This window comes from Quercus suber, unplaced genomic scaffold (genome assembly GCF_002906115.3).
Source record: "Quercus suber isolate HL8 unplaced genomic scaffold, Cork oak 2.0 scaffold_998, whole genome shotgun sequence".
NCBI classification, from domain to species: domain Eukaryota; kingdom Viridiplantae; phylum Streptophyta; class Magnoliopsida; order Fagales; family Fagaceae; genus Quercus; species Quercus suber.
The window spans coordinates 108,443-126,115 of NW_027070413.1; the positions used below are offsets into that span (position 1 = coordinate 108,443).

General features: G+C 33.4%; 2 protein-coding genes across 2 annotated transcripts; one reads left to right on the forward strand and one right to left on the reverse strand.

The window, feature by feature from the left end:
• Nucleotides 1-496: 496 nt before the first annotated feature.
• LOC136065510 (uncharacterized) lies at nucleotides 497-4,491 on the reverse strand. The gene is made up of 4 exons (XM_065768806.1): nucleotides 4,386-4,491; nucleotides 4,239-4,294; nucleotides 1,421-1,771; nucleotides 497-1,256 (listed from the first exon to the last, which is right to left on the reverse strand). Exons 3-4 carry the CDS (start codon nucleotides 1,571-1,573, stop codon nucleotides 735-737), a joined length of 675 nt encoding a protein of 224 aa, XP_065624878.1. The 5' UTR covers nucleotides 1,574-1,771; nucleotides 4,239-4,294; nucleotides 4,386-4,491; the 3' UTR covers nucleotides 497-734.
• A 3,328-nt stretch (nucleotides 4,492-7,819) lies between these two features.
• LOC112024997 (uncharacterized) lies at nucleotides 7,820-12,790 on the forward strand. The gene is made up of 7 exons (XM_024057658.2): nucleotides 7,820-7,966; nucleotides 8,058-8,119; nucleotides 9,233-9,514; nucleotides 10,879-11,015; nucleotides 11,167-11,263; nucleotides 11,442-11,987; nucleotides 12,366-12,790. Exons 3-7 carry the CDS (start codon nucleotides 9,358-9,360, stop codon nucleotides 12,773-12,775), a joined length of 1,347 nt encoding a protein of 448 aa, XP_023913426.1. The 5' UTR covers nucleotides 7,820-7,966; nucleotides 8,058-8,119; nucleotides 9,233-9,357; the 3' UTR covers nucleotides 12,776-12,790.
• Nucleotides 12,791-17,673: the final 4,883 nt, after the last annotated feature.

Consider the following 17,673-nt stretch of genomic DNA (forward strand, 5'->3'; position numbering starts at 1 on the left):
AAAATGATGCATCTTTTAAACACAACAAAAAATGTAATTAAGAAAATTATATATTGTTTTGATGTAATATCAATTACATTTTACGCTCTGTTTGTTTCAGCAATAATATTTTCTGGAAAATGTGTCATTTTTCAAAGAACATTTTTAGAAAAACTATCTCATTTTTCAAAGAATATTTTTTGAAAAATTATCTCATTTTCTAGTGTTTGGTAACGACCTTGAAAATGGGCTTGAGAATGTTTTCCAGTGTTTGGTATGTACAAACATTTTTTTGGAAAACTATCTCATTTTTTTAGAAAACTATCTCATTGCAGCTATACCACCACAATTTTTTGTGGCTCTAGAATTCTAAGCATCAATACCAAGGAAGCAGAAATATGCATAGTGGCAAGAAGTGTTTAAGTTTTACCATCACATACCTTTATAGCAGCTTCTTGTCATGATTGAGCATGACACTTACACTATTAACCACCAAAAGTATGCAATCAATATCCACTAGTAACAAAGGCAAACCAATCATTCCATATTAAAATAATTTTTAGCCAACAAAAGGACTAAAAGCTGCTTTCAAATCCACATGCCCATGAAACAAAAGGACTAAAAGTTGCAAACCAATTACCCATTAAAATGATCTCAAAACATACAAACTAGACACCAAATAGTTTGATAAATACCAAAATGCCAAATTGTCCAAATAGAAAAGCATAAATTCTAACAAAAATGCACCTACATAATCAAAATTGGCTTAAATAGTTGTCAAAGAAGTTCTGCAGCCATTGTCTACGGAGCTTGTCATTTTTCAACATGAATGACTTTGCTCGTTTTTTATCCCCATTCAAATGGTCAAATGCAGACACTAGCATATTTTCTTCAAACTCATCCATCTTCATAACTTCTTCATAAAGACGACCAAAATTTAGCTGATTTTCAGAAATCTTTTCTATTACAGAAGCAACCTTACCAAATTGTATGGACAAATCTTGGCAAGCAGCATCTTCAATCATAGTAGCATGACCTCGTTTCCTGTGAGACCTTGTTTCATTTGAGGCCACATGTGAGGGATCAACTTGCTTCTTTTTGGATATGTCATCAACATCAGCATCAACAAGCGGAGGTGAGTCATCCAATGCTTCTACACCTATATAACCTACTCCCTTGGAAAAACCTGCTGTAGCCATATCCTTACCCACAACCAAAGCCATCTCATCAAACATCTCAATTTTCTTGTTTAGAAATTGTGCATGATTTGGATGTGCCTATGTAAAGAAAGGAAAAGAAACAATTAAAAAAAAAAGAAAAGAAAGGAAAAGAGACAAAAACTAATATGAGAGCAGTAAGAATAATGAAAAAATTTAAACTTTACAATTATACAAACTCAAAAGTTTCTACCTATAAAATAAAAATAATAAAATTTTCTTACCTCAACTTCTTCATCATACATTGTCCTATCACAGGTGATTATTTTCAAATCATCATTCCATCCAAACCCGCTTTTCTTATTACGAAGTAATGCAATTATATTCCAATTGGTTTTGAGTGTTTTAAAGCGATGTTCCACATGCTTGGAATACATTCAGTCATAAATTTCTCAGTAATTGCTTCAGCTACTTTAGCATATGATGCATGTTTAAATGTGTTGGATTGCTTATTTCCACGAAGTGCCTCATCTGCAAGTATCTCAAGTAATAAATTCTGCATTGGTTATAACCACCTGAAGTTGGTCTTGGTGTCCTTGACCTTCTGAGTATCCTTTTTATTTCCCATTGCAATTCTATTACAATGAAATTTACAAGAAAAATGAGACAAAATGAAAGAAGAATATAAAAAATATTCAATACAAAATATGAACTGGGGGTGTCCATGACAAACAAAAATAATTGTAACATAAAAGTCTTGATAATATGAAACCAAAAAAATCCATTACACAACCAACTAATATAAAGAGTATGAAATCACTCCATAGCATTATAATCCTCCCACATTTTTCGACAAATATCATCCCCTTTTTGAACCCATTCTCTATTTTCTTCTTGGACTTCCCTTTGTGATTGTTGGACTCTTCTACTTGTACTGTCATCTATAAGTGGACTACCACGAAGCCCATTGCTCATAATTGAGTCTAAAGGGTCAAGTCCTCTTATATGATTGTGAATTATGCAACAAGCTAAGACTACATCCACTTGTGTTGGGAATGACCAAAAAGGTTCTGCATCTAACACATGGAAACGTTTCTTCAAAACCCCAAAACAATGCTTAATGCTAGTGCGTAAAGAAGAATGGCGAAGATTGAATAATTCTTTGTCATTTCTTGGTGGGTTATCACTAAACTCTTTCAAATGGTAACGAACACCACAATAATTCCTTATATAAATCCTTTCCGAACTCCATAACCAGCATCACCAAGATAATATTTACCTACACGTTCATAGTCAAAAGGAAAAGAAATCACTCCAAAAGCTATTATCCATAATAAAATCACTTTCTATTCCTATAATACCTTCAGGAATTTTTAATCCCCTTGGCCTAGAGAGTGCGTCATTTAAGACATGTGAATCCCAACCAGCTAATACATAAGTGAATTTTAAGTCGAAGGTAGTAGCAGCGAGGACATTTTGTGTTGTTCCATCCTTTCGGCCGCGAAACCTTCCTTGTATTTGAATTGAAACAAATGCACGAACATGAGTTCCATCAATAGCTCCCACACAATCCTAATTACGACCAATATAAGTTACATTTATCTTATATCTTTATATGTATAAAAAAAGAGGAAAATGAAAGCCTTTGGAATTTACCTTAAAATTGGAGTTAAACCTGCTACTATTTCTTATCTCCAAGGGTGTATCTTTGTCAGGCTCTCTAATCATGTGTTTGTATAATTGCAAAACTGCTCTAAGTACATGCCTAAAGTATCGGTGCACTGTCTCGACTGATCTATAAAACCTCCCACCAACAACTCGAAACCTCACATCATGCCCAATAGTGTGTAAAAAAATTAATACTTGTTCTTTAATGGACATATGAATGGTCTCTTGAAGTAGATTATTCTCGCTCAAAATTTTACATAGCATAAAAAGCAATGGGTCTCATCCTTATATGATGGAGACAACGCTTATCACCTCTACAAAGAATATCATTCATATATGTCTCTCTTTCATACTTTCAATTGACATGAGGTTCTCTAGGCATAACTCTCCTAGATCTTAGTCCTTTCAAAAGAACAACACCCAAAGCAATAACAGATGTAGCTGCCCCCATTATGGCAGCAGGAAGTGATGGGCTATCCATCTATATTTCCGAAAAAAAAAAAAAAAATTGATGAGTTTGAATTAAATGTGTACTTAAATAAAGCATTCATATATATAGGTACCTAAAGAAAACACTTCATAAAAAAATGACCACTTTAAGTTTGATGAGACTAAACTATAAGGTAACAACATCATCACTCCATAAGTTTGATGAGACTATGCTGTTTCAGATATAGCTTTATCTAGCAAACTAATTATGCTAGAGATGTTCTACCTGAGATACTAAACAAGTATTACCTTAATTTGACATGCCCAAGTCAGTTCACTCCTCAATTTCCAATTGGAAAATAAGGAACTTTCTTAATACAAGAAGGACAACAACAACAACTTTAAATAGAAAAACAACTCTTTAATAATTTTAACTCCCTAGACATTGAGAGAGGATTCTAATATTACTAATAGAGCATTACACAATCTGCATAATTCACAATGATAAAAAAGCAAAAGCAAGCTCAAAATTCTGCAGTAGTCCAAACAGGAATCCATCAAACCGAGAAGAATTAAATCAAGTATACTGAAACACACACGAACAAGGACCAGCCATGCAAATCTTAGGAGACTAAATTGTGAATAGAGTAGGTAGAACAACAAATTGTATCATGGAAAACAGTAATAACAATAATTAGAACTATGGATGTCTGAGCATGCCCACATGCTTGACTGTCAAAATCATCAAACACAAACATCAAAAACCATATAAAACACCTAAACTATAGTCTATTTGTTCTCATACAAATTTTCAACTCAAACTACCCCTCGCCCCACAACAAATGCCAAAGGTTATAAAATTTAATATTAAAAAACACCAAACATGGGAATACTGTAATTGAAATCAAGAAACTAATAAAAACATTAAATTACTATATATATCGTTAGCAACACAGAAAGCAAACTATAAAATTGGGGTTTTTGTAGAGAATAATGAAATATTACCAGTGCAAGGAAGAGTTGTTGACTGTGAGAGACAGATAGAGAGAGATCTGTGAAAACTGAAAAGAGGAGAGAGACCAAAGGGGGAGAGACAGTGAAAATATGAGAGGAGAGAAAAAGCAAAGAGACTGGAGAAAACTGAGAGCTTACCGTGAGACTGTGAGACAGAGTAGGCGCCAAAATAAGTTGTTTCCCACGACTACAGAGGGTAAACAAAAAGATAATATTTATAGGAGATGTGATGTATGAAAGAGAGAGAGATTGTTTTCCCAAAAAAAAAAAATTGGAAAACATCCCATAGAAAATAAGCCTTATTTTTATTAGGGTTTTTTGTTGACTAAAAATAGTTTTTCATTGACTAATTTTTTTTTTTTGTGCTACCAAACACCGAAAAATGTGGAAAACTATCTATATAGATAGTTTTCCAACGAAACAAACAGAGCATTATAGTATAAGCGTTATAGTATAGTTTGTAGTAGTTTTAGCATCTTACATAATTAGATGGGTTAAAGAGTTGACATTTATGGGATGATTCAAACAAGACATTTTGTGGTCTTTTCATTGTCGCACAATGCTATATAATTGCAATCAGATTAGTGCTATATAATCGCAATTAGATCAAAATAAGATTTGGCAATATGGTAATGAGTTTTAGAGAGATTGGCTCGCAGGCATTAAACTTAAAAATTGTCATGTTATAATTCTCAATGAAATAAATTTCTTGTGAGTGCATTGATTCATGAAATTTCAAAAACGACCTCAAATTGTGGTCAATAAATTTCGTGTGTGTAGGGACAGGTTTTTGGCTCCTGATAGGTCAAGAATTTATTGACCTCTTATGATAAATTAACAAATTAATTAATTAATTAATTCAATTAGCATACAATATGCATGATAGTACAAACAAGTCACCAATTAACTAAATGCAACGGAAAATAAATTGACATAGTGATTTGTTTACGAATAAGGAAAATTTACATGGCAAAAACCCCACCTGGTGATTTTAAAGTTACTACTCCTGAGAGTTCACTATTATCACAACAAACGATTATAAATAAAGGAATTTCAGTACCTTATACCAACCTACAGTTGAACCCTTACCCCAATACACAATTGGACTTGTTCTGTAGTAACAATCTCTCATTTTCAATGCACGGCTTCCAGTACTTGGCTAACCAATTCAATGCATGGATTTCAATACGCGGCTTACTCACCAACTTGTGAAAGATGTTGACTCCAAAGTTCTTCAATTCATCACATGATGAAGATCACAAAACCCATTGGTTACAAAACCCTACAGTGTACAAACACAGTAGTTTCTTAAAGAGAAAGATGAACTAGGGCAAATTCTGTCTCTGGTCATAATTTGCATGAACACAACTTTGCTTCACACTCATGCAACTTTTGATGGCTCTTAAAACAATCCTTATATATGTTTAGGGTTGTGGAAAAGAAAGCCTAAACATATACCTACGGATTGGATGAAAATCAGAGCAAAAAATCTATTTTTCATAAATCTCGATAGATAGCTTATCTATCGAGAAGCTGTCGAGCACCGGGCTAGAACAGCTTTTCAAGCCTCGATATATACTAGCTGTCGAGGTTTAAAATCCAACACTTCTTCACTTGTTTCTTGGACAGACTTGCATGACTTTAACACTTAATCTTGAAATAAGTAAAGTGTATTTTGTCAAAAGATTAGCTAGTTCTATATTGACATATGTTCCTAATATTGATTCGCATATGTCCTAATAATCTCCCATTTTGGCAATTCATGACAAAATCACAACAAACAAATAAACATATGAGAGAAGTCATAAATCATTCAACTTATACTCACTTGTTGAATATAATAAAATTTATCATAACACAAACTCTTGAAAAACTTTGCAAAAAGAGAGTTTATGGCAAGAAGACTTTGACAACTTGTATTTCTGAAACACTTTAAACAAAACTCATCACGGCATCTTAGTGTGAAACAGAAATTATAGATTGTGAACAATTTTAGACCCCTTAGAACAATCAGATTGGTTAGCCTAGATTAATTAGCCAAGTTGTTACTTCGTCAAATTATGCAATTCTAGGTTAAAGCAATCAAATAATCATATCAAAATAATAAAGCAGCGGAATAATAAAAGACACAATGATATGATCACCTAGGAAACCACACGGTAAAAACCTGGGGAGGATTTAACCCACCGATCCTCAAGGCAAACCTGAATCCACTATGAAAGAATCGAAGTTCATACAAAAGGACTACAAGCTCCCCGCTCGACTTCCTAATGCTACCCACCAGTAGAACTTACTGACACGACCACGTGCAAGCTCCGAATCTACGGACTCCTTCTTTCTTGAATTCTTCAATCAGCTACAAGCACCCATGCTTGATATTCTTTAAGCTTCAATGGTAGCAACCAAGTTAATCATCAAGATGTTGATACTATCTCTAACTTGAAAACCCTAAGCTTTGTGTAAAGGAAAGCTCCTCTAGATCTCACAAGAGATTTACACAAAACAGCAATCTATGAGCAACAATACAACTGGAGCAACTCTAAAAACGTGGCTAGGGTTTTGCCTTATATACCTAGGGCAAAAACATAAAACCCTAAACGTTTAATGAGTTAGGGCTGAGTTAGAAATTCTACAGAAAACGCAATCTGGTTGACTTTTGATCGATCGAATCTATTCTTCGATCGATCGAGCCAGACCGAAATGCCCCAATGCATCTACAATCTCTCGATTCCAACTTTACAATAATTAAACAACTTTGAGCACACTATAACAAGACTAAACATATCGTTTTGATCATGGTTTGCCAATATTACAAATTAGAGTTCTAAATACATAAATTCCTAAACCTTTAAAACCTAACAAACTCCCCCTTTGGCAATCTGTGACAAAACCCTAATTAAAAACTCAATGTTTTACAAGTAAAAAGCCCTTTACAAAGATAATGCTCATAAACTCAAATTCAACCCTAACTACTATCCATCGGTTGCAAGTGTAGACAGCAGCTTAGTTGAATCAACTTGTATATTCCTGAAATACTCAAAAAACGCATAAACGCATGTGTGACAGAAAAGAGTAAAACAACAGGTATAACATTCTTGTAAGATTCACATAACACAAAATAAAGACATATATGAATGAACAACTCATAAATATAAATCAATAAATTTTTTTTTTTTTTTTTCCGGAAAAGTGAACAGTAAAATCACATGATTTTACTGTTCAGAGACAAAAACACTGTTCATGCACTGTTTTGGCACTGTTCACGCACTAAAAAATATTAAAAATGGGTCCCACGGTACTATTTACACATTTAAAAATTATTTTGCTACAGTATTTTCAGTTTTCAGTTTTCAGTTTTCAGTTTCAGCAACAATAAGTTCAATCCAAACTCACCCGTTATCTTTAATCCACATTCCACACCTTTGCATAATCGTTTTGCTAAGTACAACACGTGGCCACTAGAAAGAGCGAGTAAATATCTATGCGAGTACGTAATTGCTTACAGGCCCGTTAGTAAGAAACTTTTTCAAATCAAGGAAAACAAAATTCTTCTTAGAAAATAATTTCCCGTAATATATTATTTTATCCTGGAATCCTCTGTTTTTTTTTTTTTTCAGACAAAAATAATTTTCGATCCCTCATAATTTTCCCTCTCATTTTCCCAACCTTTGGAGGGAAAAACCTCCCAACACTCCAAAGCGAAGTCCCTGCTCACACAGGTAAACAAAATCTAGGGTTTTAGTTCTTCAAGTTTCACTTCTCTCATTTCCCTGTGAACCAATTTACCGTTCTATTTTGTTCTTATCACAGGAAAAAAAGTTACTGTGATCTCAGCTTTTTATGCTCTTCATTACCATTTGATTCTGTATCAGGTACCAATTCTTGACTTTTAGTTGCTTTTAGCTCAAGTTGTAGCTCTAGTTGTTGTTTTCTGGACTCGATTTTGTGTTTCATGAAGTTTTTTTACTTTTAGGGTTTTGCTCAGTTATTGTGCACAGTTTGGTTGTGATTTTATGATTCTTCATTGTATTGGTTTCTCGAATTTGATGCTGATTTGGGGTTTTGTGGTTATGAGTTCCGTTAATTTGTTGGTGGGTTTGTTGTTTTGATTCTATCTGAGCTAGTGATTTTGAAAGTGTTGTGATTTTTAGGGTTTTGGGTTTAAGCTTTTAGTTTATGGTTACTGATTAATGATCATGTGACTGTTAATTTTAAGCTTTGTTTTCATAAGAAGTTGATTTTAAAGCTCTAGGTTCTGGTTAATGGGTCTATATTATAAGCCTGGTAAAATTAGAGAGCTGTGTGTTTCTGAATTCATGAATGGATTTAACAAATTCTGGACAAGCCGAATGGTTTCCTTGTTTCAGAATCGAGCGCATATTACTTGAAATTGAATCTGGTCTATATGTCATTATGTGCTTGTAAAGTTATAGAAGGGCTATCTCTATTCTTGTCAATTGTTTTTACCCAGTAAGGGATACTGCTGAAATCTATTTATCAAGAGACCATATGTAGTATTGTCAAATGAATATGGAAAATCTGTTGTAGAGATCATAAAGATTCGAGCTTTAGCTAATGTCATGCTGCTAATGAAAATGAATTTATGAAAATTTTTATTTATATATATATATATTTTAAAAATTTTTCTAAGCCATAGCTATTGGGATATTAATGTGCATTATACCATGGTGTTGATCACTCTTACTCAATAAATTTTCATTTCTTTACAAGTGTGTGCATGGTGTGCTATGTGCGGCACATGCTAATCTTTATTGATAATGAGAGCTGGTGGATTATATTTTTCCACCCTACCTTTGATCTGATGAATTTTTGCATATATAGAATGTGATTTTTGCCATTCAGCATGTCTGGAGAATCCCTAGCATTTTTCTTTAATTTTGTTATTGTAAATATTTGAACCATACTCTGTTTAATCTCACACATATTTGGTGGGTTTACTATCCTTGGCTGCTGTTGTCTGGCAGATGTTATCACAAAAAAAGAGGAGAATCTGTTGAGGAACTGTATTTTCAATTGTTCTGCACTTCTACTTAAACCAAGTTGGTATCAATAACTTTCTCAAGATTGAGGAGTTGTTCCCAACATAGAAATGCAAACAAAGAAAAAAAATCCTGGAAGGAGTGCTGCTCGAGAGAATGTCAGTTCTAGGGTTACAAGAGCTCAGCAGAAGGTCTCTGAAAAAGTTCAAGCCGTAGAAGTAAAAGTTAAGGACTTGATTACATCTTCAGCTAGAAAGCAGAAACAAGGTAAGTTGTTATCTTCCTACTTGTTCATTACAACCTTGGGAAAAAATTATGCATGTTTGTATGTCTGGAAAAGCTTATTACAATAATAGTTTATGTAGCTTTCTTAAGTTTTTATAGTAGGAGGTCAAAAGTTTCACAAATGGTTCATTATGAGCTGTCCTTCACTTCATACACCGAGTATTGAAATGCTCTAACTTATGCTGGTCCTACTGGAGCAGTATTCCAAGTATCATATCATGTATCAATACTGGTTTTCTTATATGTATTTTATTTTTTATTTTTTTTCATGTCATGTATTGTTAGGTTAAGTTGAATTTTCTCTTTGAAATTAATTGGTTTTTACTTTTAGTTTCATAAATTAGTACCTAAAATGTTTGTGGGTATTCATGATCGCATGTGAATAGTGTTACAAGATGGTTGTACATATTTATCCTATATGACATCAAAGTTCAAATGATAACAACTACCCACTCCTCCCTAGAAAAATAATGTGATGTTTGGTGTTGTCAGTCGTTGTAATAACAAGAAACTGTGATAAACCACCTGCTTTTACATGTAAAAGTACAATTACATTTTTAGAATTTCACTGTCATTGGCAAATATCCATTATATGACAAACTTTTGAAATGTCTATATTTATGTTGTTTTATTTGCTCATCTGTCGTATAAATTATCCTGTTTGGACCATTCTTGTATCGTTTATCTAAGATAATCAAAGAAAAGGGCCCTTCTCAACTAGAACCTCCTACCCTTATAAGTTCTAGGGGGATGGTGAGATTGTGGGTTCAACACCCATTGGGTGCGTGTGTAACTTACCATTAAAAAGAAAAGAAAAGAAAAGAAAAGAGAAGGGCGAAAAAAAAGGGAAAGACTACCATTTTTTAAAAGTTGTTATAGAATTATAATCCAAGGTTAGGCCTTGGTGTGTTGGCAAGTACCTTCCCCCGAAAGCGATAGGTCGTGTTAAAGTTTGGAAACCAACCTCTCCAAAAATAATGGGTGTTAAATTTTTGGTAGCAAACTGTTTAATATAAAACATAGAATTTACACACAGTGAGACTTAGTAAAATTAAACATATTATTTTTCCTGTAATATGTTCCATCTGGAGTTTGTACTTTGTACAATAGTAACAACCACAATGCAATATATTAGTTGGTAAATATACTATTCTGCACAATTAGGGAATTTTGATGATGTTTAGCTATCTAATCAAGTTCAGTAGAACTGATTTAGATGACTATATCAGCATAAGTTTGAGATGATGGTATCTTTTATTTCAGTGCACCTTTTAAAAAAATTTTAAAAGAAAAAATATTTCCCTTATGAAGTAAGTGTAATTGTCATTTTCCTTCCATAACTTCAGCTGGAGCTCTTCCCAAGAAGAAGAGGGAGCCTGTTGTGGAAACAAATTTGAATGCTAAGTATGAGTTGTTGCATAATGAGGCTTCCGATGTTTGTTTGGGGCATGATGTGATTAATGATGCTTCTATGGAATGTAAGGTAATTATTCAGCCATACCATGTGTGTTTGCATGGGCATGTCTTGGTGTTTGATGGCATGCTCTCTTTTAAAAACATAATGGGATGATTAATGTGAGTGCTTCATGAAATATCTAAGATTCTCTTGCAACACTTCTTAAAACATACTGCAGAGTGGCAACGATGAAACTGCTCATCGCATGATGGGAACCATATTTTCTCCATCGTTTCAGATTTCTAAACATGCTGGAGGGGAAATCACCAATGGAGGTAGATTATTAGAATTGGTTCTTTAATTTTTTAAAATGTAATTGTGCTTCTTTGCTTCCCTTAAATAATTGCTAAGAGACTTGTCAAAAAATAAAGCTACACAGATCTAAGTGTATATTCTTTCAGTTTGAGCTGTGTGTTCACTATACATTATTAACTTTTTTTTTTCCCTTTCTAGTTGATTTTGTGAAATACTTTGGGAGTGGAGACCAGAAATATCATCAAGATCATGAAATAGAATACTCCCAGGATAATGTGTTGAATGTTCATATTGGTCAAGAAATTTCTAAACCCATTGTTGGGGAAGGGAAGAATTACACTGACAATGCAGTAACTTCAGTAACATTCCCTGATGATATGGATATAGATACAAAAAATTTTAATTCGCAGAGCCTTGATCAGATACATACTGTAGGTAGAAATGCTGTAGATTCTTGTTGTAATGCGGATTTGGAGGGAGCAAATCTCTCATCTGAAGTTTCAGCTATATATCTTGCCATGAAAAATTCTAAGCTTGAATGCATTGATGAGCACGGTCAAGATTCTATGTCAGCTGATGTTTATGTGGAGGATGATCAATATGAGGAATTTGATGACTTTGATCCTTATTTTTTCATAAAAAACTTACCAGACTTGTCAGCAGTTGTCCCAACTTTTCGGCCCATGCTGCTACCAAAACAAACGCGGAGTTGCCCTCCTACTACGCTTGTTTTGGACTTGGATGGTAAGAAGATTGAAATAGTTATATATAATATGTCACTTTCATTATTAGTGGTGTGTATTTTTAGTTTTCATTATTTTTAGGTTTCTGCCATTTATCTCCCATTAATTGATGGATGGAACATCAATAAGCAGCAACTGCTTCTAGTTTCCTGCAATATGATGTTTGATCAGGTTGATGTTTAGAAGTGAACTAGGGTAGCCAATCAGCCTTATTTTCACAACCCTCCTTGTTATTTTTGGGGCCAAATGTCAATGTTTCTATATTATTTTTTAAAATGTAGATATTTTACCCTGTTCTTGAACTGATTTTGCTTGTTGAGGGTATTGCATGAACTTTGGAAATCTGTGCTTGTATGCTGAAAGTGGCCTTGATTTGCAGAAACTTTGGTGCACTCCACACTAGAACCTTGTGATGATGCAGACTTCACTTTTCCTGTAAATTTTAACCTCCAGGAGCATACAGTTTATGTTCGATGCCGTCCTCATCTCAGAGATTTCTTGGAGAGAGTTTCCTGCGTTTTTGAGATTATTATATTTACAGCTAGTCAAAGTATTTATGCAGAGCAGCTACTCAATGTACTTGATCCAAAGAGGAAGGTATTCCGTCATCGTGTTTACCGTGACTCCTGTGTTTATGTGGATGGGAATTACCTCAAAGATTTGACAATTCTTGGTCGTGATTTGGCACGTGTTATCATAATTGACAATTCTCCACAGGTACTGTTTTGGCTCTCTCTTCTGCATGAAATAAATGAATATGAAGAGTGCCTGCTTCAGCATAGCAGATAAACTTGAAACCTGTTACTTTATATGGATAATACTCCAAGAAGTGAATATCATCAACTTAGAATGATTCTCCTCCAACCTACTTTTTCTCTAGGTTTTTCAAAGTTATTAACCTTAATGGGATCATTCTTCCTAAAGTTTCTAGGTTCAGCAGTGTTTGTACTTCTTGCCTTTCTATTTGTATTTCTCAGAAAGTTTCTAAAATTCTTGGCAAGGTAAGCTATCTCTGTGGCAGAGAGCTCATCATCAAATCTACCAGCCTCAACATCATCAACAGACTTAAGAGCCATTAATTTGGATTTGTTTGTTTTGGGTAAGTCAAACTTATAGGACTGAAGAGATCCTACAAGCTCATCAACAGGGATGGAGTCCACATCCTTGCTCTCAGTAATGGCAATCACTTTGGGTCTAAAGTCTTCAGTTAACGATCTAAGTATCTTCCTAACAATTTTAGGTTGATCATAGATTTCACCCAAATTAAAAGTAGAATTAACAATATCATTCAGTTTGGCATAAAATTCATCAAAGGATTCATCATCAGACATCCTAATGCTCTTAAACCTAGAAGTTAATTGCTGCAGTTTGTTTATCTTAACTGCCTTTGCGCCTTCATGCACAGTTTGGAGGATTTTCCAAGCAGTATGAGCAACCTCAGCATTAGAGATCCTCTTAAATTCCTCCATAGAAACAGCATTGAAGATGGAATTCATAGCTTTGCTATTGAAGCTAGCTGCTTCTTTTCAGAAGTTTGCCACTCACTCACAGGAGTAGTGGGCTTCTCCCATCCGTACTCAACGGAATTCCAAACTTTCTCTTCAATGGATTTCAGGAATGCTTTCATCCTTACTTTTTAATAAGCATAGTTATTCCCATCAAAGTGAGGAGGAACAACAAGAGAGTGTCCATGCTCCATGACAACAGGGGTCAAGGATCAGCTCAGAGATCAAAAAAACTCAAACTAAAGAGCTACCTGCTCTGATACCACTTGATGGAAATTTATACTCCTTAACACACAACCAGATTAAGTAGCCTAGTTAATTAGCCAAGTTGTTACTTAGTCAAATTATGCAATTCTAGGTTAAAACAATCGAACAATCATATCAAGAAAATATAGCAGCGGAATAATAAATAACACAAGATATGATCACCCAGGAAAACCAAACCGGCAAAAAACCTGGGAGGATTTTACCCACCAATCCTCAAGGCAAAACTGAATTCACTATGAAAGAATTGAAGTTCATACAAAAGGACTTACAAGCTCCCCGCTCGACTTCCTAATGCTACTTACCAGTAGAACTTACTGACACGACCCCGTGCAAGCTCCGAATCCACGGACTCCTTCTTTCTTAAATTCTTAAATCAGCTACAAGCACCCACGCTTGATATTCTTTAAGCTTCAATGGTAGCAAACAAGTTGATCATCAAGATGTTAAAGTAATCTCAATCTTGAAAACCCTAAGCTTTGTGTAAAGGAAAGCTCATTTAGATCTCATAAGAGATTTACACAAAACAGCAATGTATGAGCAACAATACAACTGGAGCAACTCTAAAAACATGGCTAGGGTTTTTCCTTATATACTTAGGGCAAAAACATAAAACCCTAAACGTTTAATGAGTTAGGGCTAAGTTAGAAAACTACAGAAAAACGCAATTTGATCGATTTTCGATCGATCGAATATATTCTTCGATCGATCGAGCCAGAATGCATTTACAATCTCTCGATTCCAACTTTACAATAATTAAACAACTTTGAGCACACTTTAACAAGACTTAACATATTATTGTGATCATGGTTTACCAATATTACAAATTAGAGTTCTAAATACATAAATTCCTAAACTTTTAGAACCTAGCACTTGCTTCATTAATATATGGGTTTTCATGACTTAAAACTCTCAATAAAAATCCATCCCACCATGAAAGATTATACTATTTTCTAATGGCAAGTATATACTTCGGTGAAAGATTACAATGCTCTTGGCTGAGAATTTGCTAATTGGTTCAATACCAATACATTGACCAATAATCACAAATTACAGAAAAGCTAAAACTTTCATGTAAAAATCACATATTTATGAACCAAAGTTTTCAGAAACTTGGGCAGAAAAAATCCTCTATTATTTCTATTCAATGCTCCATTTGGTTGCTGTGTAAATGTAAGGAAGATAGAAAAAAAAATCACCTTCCATTTTATGATAAAAGTTTCAAATTTTCATTTTTCCTTTCTTTTCTCTTACTTTCTTAGAGACCAAACAGTGCAAAGTGGTGAATAGAAAGAAAGAAAAAAGATTGAAATTTGAAAATTACCATATGGGCTTTCTAAGGAGATGAAGATCTAAGAGAAATGAAGAAAATCTAAGGAATCTCTGAAGCTGTTGGGTTTCCGACTAAAATGTGATTGGAGGCCGAGAAAATGAAGGAAAATAAAAACCCTCGTGAAATACTGAAACGTTTGAGGGCTGGGGTTTTTTTTTTTTTTTTTTTAACATAAAACCCTAAACGTTTAATGAAGTAGGGCTGAGTTGGAAATTCTGCAGAAAATTCAACCTGTGCGATTTTCGATCGATCGAGTCTATTCTTCGATCGATCGAGCCAGGCCGAAAGTCCCAAGTACTTCTGCAGCCACTCGATTCCAACTTTACAATATTAAACCAACTTTGAGCAAGTCTAAATAAGACTAAATACAATGTTTTGATCATGGTTTGCCAACATTACAAATTAGAGTTCTAAATACATAAAATTCTAAGACCTTAGAACCTAACATATTTGTTTAAATAGTAGGGTTTTAGAATATGAAAAATTTACAATTCAACCCTTATCAATGTGAGGTGAGGTGGGGCAGGGATGGGATGGGACGAGGCAAAATTACCATCCCTAGTTGATGTTGATACTCTAACAAATCCTAACGGTACAAAAAAGATAACAATAAAATGGAACCTCAACATTACAATAACTCATAAAGATTTACTCCCTCTGTTCCAATTTGTTTGTCTAGTTTGAAAAGTCAAACTTTTTAAGGGAACATTATTTATTACTTTGTCTACCTTATAAAAATGTATAAGATTACAAAATTACCTTTAAATAAATTTATCTGCTTTTAAAAAAAAAAAAAATAGTTGTTCTTAATGAGGCAACTAAAAGGTGCCCCAATTAAATTGATTTTTTTAAATATTTGTTAATTTTCTTTTCAAATAATTTTGAAAATAAAGTAAGGGTATAATAGGAACATTAGTAAATTAATAACTTTTATTTTTAAAAGAACAAAGTTTCTCTCCAAACTAGTTTGGAGATAAACTCTTCAAACTTCTCATATATATATATATATATATATTGTGAATTTTAAAAATCTAACCATTGAATTTCATGTTCCTTATGCTCTTAATATATGTATCAAATTTCATTCAAATTGGATGTTATTTACTATTTTATCAATTAACTTATTTATATACAACTTTAGATCGCAAAAACTTGAAATTATAACATTTATTTGATGACATAACAATTGATCTTTGATCTTCTTGAAATTTTGTAAGTATTAGAAATGTAATAAGAACATGCAATCTAACTGTTAGATTTTCAAAATTCACACTTAATATAAAGATATATGATAAGTTTGTAGGGTTTCTCTCCAAACTAGTTTGGAGAGAAACTTTGTTCTTTTTAGAAACAGGATAATATTTTGGGACATCTCAAAATGGAATAGAGGATAAACAAACTGGAATGGAGGAAGTATTTAATAGTACTTAACAAATTCTCATTTTATATAATTATATATAATAGCAATTGCGTTGGATGTGCTAATGGCTAAATTTTAGCATTTTGGCATAGGAAATAGCAAAATGCATGCACTATTAGAGCATCCACATCCGGATGCTATATCTCATCTTATTTTACCATTCCCAAAAGCTACTTTATCAATTATACCATACCATTTTACAATACACCCAACATCCTAAAACTCTATTATTTTACCATCTTATTAAAATATTATTTTTTTAATCTTTCTTTATTATTTCTTTTCCAACCGTCATTTTTTTTGTTTCAAATTCAACTATTCTGGCCTTTTCAAATTCATCTATTCCAACGGTCATCCTCAACAACCTGCCAGTTTTTTTTTTTAGAAAGAACCTGCCAAATATCAATGTACTCAAATTTACCAACTTTAAAAATCCACATACATATGTATTCCATCAAACCTGTCAAATATTAATGTAAAATCTACATATATATTTATAGATGCATCTTGTCAAATATTAATGTATTCAACCTGCCAATTTTAATGATCCACACACACACACACATATAGAACCTGCCAATTTTTCGTTTTTTTTTTAGAAAGAACTTGCCAAATATCAATTTACTCAAACTTGCTAACTTTAAAAATCCACATACATACATGTAAATGCAACCTGCCAATATCAATGTACTCAACCTACCAACTTAAAAAATCTACATACAGTTTCTCAAAAAAAAAATCTACATACATATATATACATACAACCTGCCGCCAATATACCGACGATGTTTATGTTGTGATGTTGAACCCTTAAGAACTCGCCTCATTATCTCATCCTCGTCTGAGTCGTCAAGAAGCAATTTGCGAAGCTTAGAGCGACCCATAGAGACAACCTTGAAGATAACAGTGTTAGGAAATTATCACAATTATTGCAAAGCAAGCAAAGATTACATTATGGAAAGGGAACAAGTAGATATATTATTCAATAAACAAAGCTTAAAATCTGTCAAAGCAAAAGTCCCCTGGTAAAGATTGATAAGAAATAGAGGAGTTGTAAGGCTGAGAGGGAAGAGGAGAGGAAGGAAATTGAGAGTCCAATGGGATTGAATTTGAGAGATAGGTAACAGTCTCAAGGTATATTAATATTAACATTTGTTTGTTTGTT

Bases quoted from the DNA above. Each gene is read 5' to 3' on its own strand.
- LOC136065510 (XM_065768806.1), bottom strand. From the start codon at position 1,573: ATGTATTCCAAGCATGTGGAACATCGCTTTAAAACACTCAAAACCAAT. The intron at 1,257-1,420 runs GTAAGAAAATTT...TTCTTTACATAG, and splicing joins TGTATGATGAAGAAGTTGAG to GCACATCCAAATCATGCACA.
- LOC112024997 (XM_024057658.2), top strand. From the start codon at position 9,358: ATGCAAACAAAGAAAAAAAATCCTGGAAGGAGTGCTGCTCGAGAGAAT. The intron at 9,515-10,878 runs GTAAGTTGTTAT...CCATAACTTCAG, and splicing joins AGCTAGAAAGCAGAAACAAG to CTGGAGCTCTTCCCAAGAAG. The intron at 11,264-11,441 runs GTAGATTATTAG...TTCCCTTTCTAG, and splicing joins AGGGGAAATCACCAATGGAG to TTGATTTTGTGAAATACTTT.